This window comes from Lipotes vexillifer, unplaced genomic scaffold, assembly GCF_000442215.2.
Source record: "Lipotes vexillifer unplaced genomic scaffold, Lipotes_vexillifer_v1.1 scaffold395, whole genome shotgun sequence".
In the NCBI taxonomy this organism is placed as follows: Eukaryota; Metazoa; Chordata; class Mammalia; order Artiodactyla; family Lipotidae; genus Lipotes; species Lipotes vexillifer.
The window spans coordinates 1,743,072-1,748,787 of NW_006797390.1; the positions used below are offsets into that span (position 1 = coordinate 1,743,072).

A 5,716-nucleotide genomic window follows, 5' to 3' on the forward strand; every position below is an offset into this window, starting at 1 on the left:
ATATATATATATATATATATATATATAATGGAATATTATTCAGCCATTAAAAAAATGAAATAATGTCATTTGCAGCAACATGGATGGACCTGGAATTTATCATACTAAGTGAAATAAGTCAGACAGAAAAAGACAAATATCATATGACATCGCTGATATGTGGAATCTAAAAAAAATGGTGTAAATGAACTTATTTACAAAACAGAAACAGAGAATGAACTTATGGTTACTATCAGGGAAGGGTAGTGGGGAGGGATAGATTAACTAGATTACTACCGTTAACAACAGTTTAACATATGTAGAAATGAGAGCATGACCACTGGCTAATTCAACGGTACTGAGTGCAATTCTTTAAGTTGTGTTATTGGTGCAATATTCAATCTAACTCTTGATTCAATTTATTGTATTTTTAGTTTATAAAATGTGTTTTCACTTCTAAGAACTTTTCTCAGATTTCTCATTTTTCTTTGAAGAAAAAACTTGCTGTATAAATGCAGTTTTCATTAAATCTCACTGAGAATGTGAATTAGTTAACTTATTTGCTGGGTTTTGTTTGTTGTTTGGTTGGTTAGATTGGTTTGTTTTTCACCTGTTTCCTACATTACTGTTTAACTAGGGGTATTTTTCTCAGAATATGCAAACTGCCTTTCCCCACTCCCTCCTGCCATCTTTTTTTTTTTTTTTTAAATTTGCTGCCCCTCGAGGCTTGCTTTTGCGGGATCTTAGTTCTCCGACCAGGGATCGAACCCAGCTCCTGCAGTGAAAGTGTTGAGTCCTAACCACTGGACCACCAGGGAATTCCCCCTCCTGCCTTTTAAAATGCTGAGGGATTATTTTTTCCCGGTTTGTCATTGATTTGTGTAATCACTGTTTAATTGTTTTAGTCCTGGACAAAAGAGAAGGCTAAAGTTTACATTCGCTGAAAATTTTCTTTGACAACTTAGAGAGTCAGTTGTTTTTGTAGGATTGTGATTAAACAGAGGACGGCAGTCAAAGAAAATAAAAGTTATTACATAAAGATTCTCCCACTGCACATGGGGGGGTCTGAATCAATAGTAAATAGCTTTTTATTACTGCCTAGAAGGTGCTCCCTTCATTCCTGTTCTCTAGTTCTACTTAGTTGACTGACCTTTCTTCCTTAAGCAATTTATTCACTCTGAGAAAAAAATCCCTTTCTTTCCAGCTCTCCTCTGCTTTCCCAAGGGCTGCATTATCGAACTGGATGTCTGATGGAGGTCGAGATTAGACCCACACCACTATTTTGTGCCTGTGAAAAGTTAGTAAAACTTTTGTGGCAGGCTAGATAAGAGGGTGAATTTTTTTTTTTCCATTGACCTCTCTTCTATTTTGATATGTATTAATGAGAACTGTAGAACTCTTGGAACAGAACAACTCCGTCCAAACCTTTGCACTAAGACATTTGACAAACTCTAACATGGCTTCTAATAGTTTAAGGCTGTGTCCTGGAATGATCCCAGATCCCTTTAAAATGCCTGCCTGAGAAAGTTCATTGCTGCCAGGACAATTTACTGTTTGTTCGTGAGAGAGTGGCACGGACATATATACACTACCAAATGTAAAACCGATAGCTAGTGGGAAGCAGCTGCGTCGTACGGGGAGATCAGCTCGGTGCTTTGGGACCACCTAGAGGGGTGGGATAGGGAAAGTGGGAGGGAGATGTAAGAGGGAGGACATATGGGGATATACGTATACGTATAGCTGATTCACTTTGTATAAAGCAGAAACTAACACACCACTGTAAAGCAATTATACTCCAATAAAGATGTTAAATAAAAAACACACATACACAAAAAAGTAAAATAAAATAAAAGTAAAAAAAATAAAATCCTCTCTCTGCCCTTTGAGGTGTAAAGCTACCACCTAAAACTTTCCTCAAGGTCCTGAGAGCCATCTCTGAAAGCGAACGGGGAATTAGTTAGGGAGATAACCTGCCCTCTCCCAGTCCCCATGGGAGGGTAGGGCCCTAGCTTCAGTGGGGCACAACCTTGGTGCAAAATACGCAACACTGTCTCCTGTCCAAAGGATGAAGAAGCTTGTTTTTCTTCCAGAGAAGCACCAATGAACAAATCCGCATGGTCTAGTCACGTGGATTAATCCTCTTAATACCACTCAGTGCCTTTCCCTTAGCACAGCCCAGCCTTTCAAAAGTTGCTAGTCTTTTGTTTTGGGGAAGCTGAGTTCAGTTTATGCTGGGCCCTCCTCTCTGTTATAATCGTATTACTGAAGGAAATCTGTCCTCACCACTTTTTTTTTTTTTTAACATCTTAATTGGAGTATAGTTGCTTTACAAAGCTGTGTTAGTTGCTGCTGTATAACAAAGTGAATCAGCTATACATATACATATATCCCCATATTCCCTCCACCTTGTGTCTCCCTCCCACCCTCCCTATCCCACCCCTCTAGGTGGTCACAAAGCACCAGCTGATCTCCCTGTGCTATGCGGCTGCTTCCCACTAGCTAGCTATTTTACATTTGGTAGTGCATATATGTCCATGCCACTCTCTCACTTCGTCCCAGCTTACCCTTCCCCCTCCCCGTGTCCTCAAGTCCATTCTCTATGTCTGCATCTTTATTCCTATCCTGCCCCTAGGTTCTTCAGAACCATTTTTTTTTCCCTTAGATTCCATATATATGTGTTAGCATATGGTATTTGTTTTTCTCTTTCTGACTTACTTCACTCTGTAGGACAGACTCTAGGTCCATCCACCTCACTACAAATAACTCAATTTCATTTCTTTTTATGGCTGAGTAATATTCCATTGTATATGTGCCACAACTTCTTTATCTATTCATCTGTTGATGGACATTTAGGTTGCTTCCATGCCCTGGCCATTGTAAATAGTGCTGCAGTGAACATTGTGGTACATGACTCTTTTTGAATCATGGTTTTCTCAGGGTATATGCCCAGTAGTGGCATTGCTGGGTGATATGGTAGTTCTCTTTTCAGTTTTTTAAGGAACCTCCATACCGTTCTCCATAGAGACTGTATCAGTTTACATTTAATGAGTGTCTGGTTTTATCTTTGACAGCAGCCAGTAGTCTCTTCCATTCTGCTTGCTTTGAAGTCTTGTGAACAGACCTCTAGTTTCTAGCAATGATAAATGTTTTTCCATATCTCATTAACTTGGGTATTTCTGTGGAAATTGGCAAAGAGGAAACATTAAGCATTTAACATAGTATTCAGTTCCAGAATTCTCCATAAGCTGTTACTTGCAATATAAGTGTACAGAATGGTGAAGGGGGCAGGGTAGCATAACAGAAAAGATCATGAGTTTTGCAGTAAGAGGGGACTTCGCTTTGATTCCTTGCTTCATTATTTTTCTTAGCTTTCTTTGATTCCTTGCTTCATTATTTTTCTTGTTTTTCTTCATTATTTTTCTTAGTTTCTTAAAACTGAGCAAGGGAGTGAAATTTCTATGTCTCAGTTTTGTCATTTGAAAGTAGGACTAAACAACAAGGTCCTACAGTCTAGCACAGGGAACTGTATTCAATATCTTGTAATAAACCATAAGGAAAAGAATATGAAAAATATAAATCTGAATCACTTCGCTGTACACCAGAAACTAACACAACATTGTAAATCAACTATACTTAAGAAAGAAAATAGGACTAATAGTGCCTATCACAGAGACTTGTTGGAAAACTGAGATTGTATAAGAAAACACGTGCAATAGGTGGTAATTAGCTCATAGTCATTGTTGAATAAATAATTTTCTATTTTGTATTATAAATCTCTGACCAGCCCCAAAGAGATTTGTTTCCTCTCTCTGTTGTTACAACAATGTACCTCCTTATGGTACCTTTCATGAACCTATCTGTGGGTTTCCTCCTTTACTCAATAAGCTTCTTCACAGGTATCATTTATCCTTTTATCCTTTTATCTCCTGTCAATTGAAAAGATGGGCGTTTGATACATGTTTACTCAAAGAGCAGTACATGAATGAATGAACAGTTGTAACAAAGTATTGGTGAACTCAAGGGACCAAAATTGTTTTAAGTTTACATAGGCCAAGTCAATTAGTGATGTCCATTTCGGTTGTGAGAATAATGAAAGCGGCATAAGACATTAATGGTTTCATTTTCCTTATGTTTGATCTGAAACAAAGATCTATCTATTGTGCTACCCTATAATTTTCTTAAGAATCATCAGTCTCAGAAACAGGATCTAAGGGTACCAATGGGAAATTACCACAGCATATTTTTCATTTCCTGCTTTTGGGTATCTGGTTGGACTGCTTAAGCTCAACTTGTTAAAGCCTAGTAAATGCCTCCCCCACTTGACTTGACTCATAGGTCCTCTTTTGCCCACAGGCAGTTGTCTTCGGAGAAGAGAAGAAAGAGCTCTCGTTTGCTGAGGCAACTCAGGAACTCAATAGAACAATGGAACACCATTCTTCCATAGAAAATTTGGATGAAGATGGATATACTCAATTAGACTTCAGTTCTTGCAATATCATCAGGAAACCTGTGGTCTCAGAGAAAGGTATATTTTTTTCTCATCAAAGGTATATTTACATTCTCATCAACTAAGACTGGAAGTGGGAAAAATTGGAGAGACTCGCGATTTGTTGGGCTTTTATTAATATATTGTAAAAGGTTTTCAGAAGTCACTGAAGATAATTTGAATGTGCACTAAGACTTTTGGTAACCATTCAGTGACTAATCATTAGTACAGCTGACCCTTGAACAACACGGGTTTGAACGGCACAGGTCCACTTATACACGGTTGTTTTTCAAAAGTGACTACAGTACTACACGACCTTCTGTTGGTTGAATCCATGGATTCCAAACTGTGGATATGGAAGAACTGAGATACAGAGGCCCAACTCTAAGTTATATGGGGATTTTTGACTTTGGGGAGGGGTGGTGCCCTTAATCCATGTGTCGTTCAAGGGTCAACTGTGTTTACGTTAATTATTATGATGATAGAAAATACTCACAATTTCTCTGTTCTACAGGGACAGACACTTCAAAAATAAGAAGTTGGTAATAAGTGTGATGAAATGCAAAGCTGAAAGAATTTCAATAGGAGTGACTTGTTTATTTGACAGAAAAGAGTAAATTGCAGAATGGAGGTCAAAGAAACAAAGAAGTGTAAATGAACAGCATCAGGATATTGGAGATAAGAATGAGAAGAATGAAAAGATGGAAAAAACAACTTGTGATTTTATGGAAAAGGCCAAAGGGAAGTCAGAAGTCATAGGGTTTAGAATCCTGAGCCTGTTTTCGTGTGTGTGTGTGTGTGTGTGTGTGCGCGCGCACGCATGTGTGTGGTAATGAGATTGATTTGGAATTTTTTTTTTTTAAACAAAAGGGAGTTCTTTGTATGCCAGTGAAGAAATATATATGTATTAGCCAAAAAGATCCCATTATCAGGACATGAGTCTTATACATAACGTAAAAGAGGTGAAATCTGGAGAAGGGCATTAAAAGATTTCTCTCTTCACTTAATGAGCAATTTAATCTCCTCTATGATTCCCCTATCTGACAATTCTCTGAAATGCTCTTATTGCTTATTCTCAGTTTTTAAGTGGTGATATTAATATAAAGCGAGTTTCCTGTCATCAAGAGATTACTCACAGGTTTTGACGGCAGAATTTACTCTCTTCTGCTTTCTGTTCATTCCCATTGCACAATCATTTTCCTCTTGTCACTTATGCAATTCTTTTCTTGGGCAACCTGATGGGGAAGAGCG

At 38.0% G+C, this 5,716-nt stretch overlaps 1 protein-coding gene across 3 annotated transcripts in view; it reads left to right on the plus strand.

The window, feature by feature from the left end:
- The first annotated feature begins 4,401 nt into the window (after positions 1 to 4,401).
- The window catches only part of LOC103075805 (C-type lectin domain containing 7A), an 11,703-nt gene continuing 10,388 nt past the window's right edge, over positions 4,402 to 5,716 (plus strand). For all 3 annotated transcript variants that reach the window (XM_007469347.1, XM_007469348.1, XM_007469349.1), the window contains exon 1: positions 4,402 to 4,504. In XM_007469347.1, the coding sequence (XP_007469409.1) occupies positions 4,402 to 4,504 (103 nt within the window). The remainder of the gene's footprint in view (positions 4,505 to 5,716) is intronic.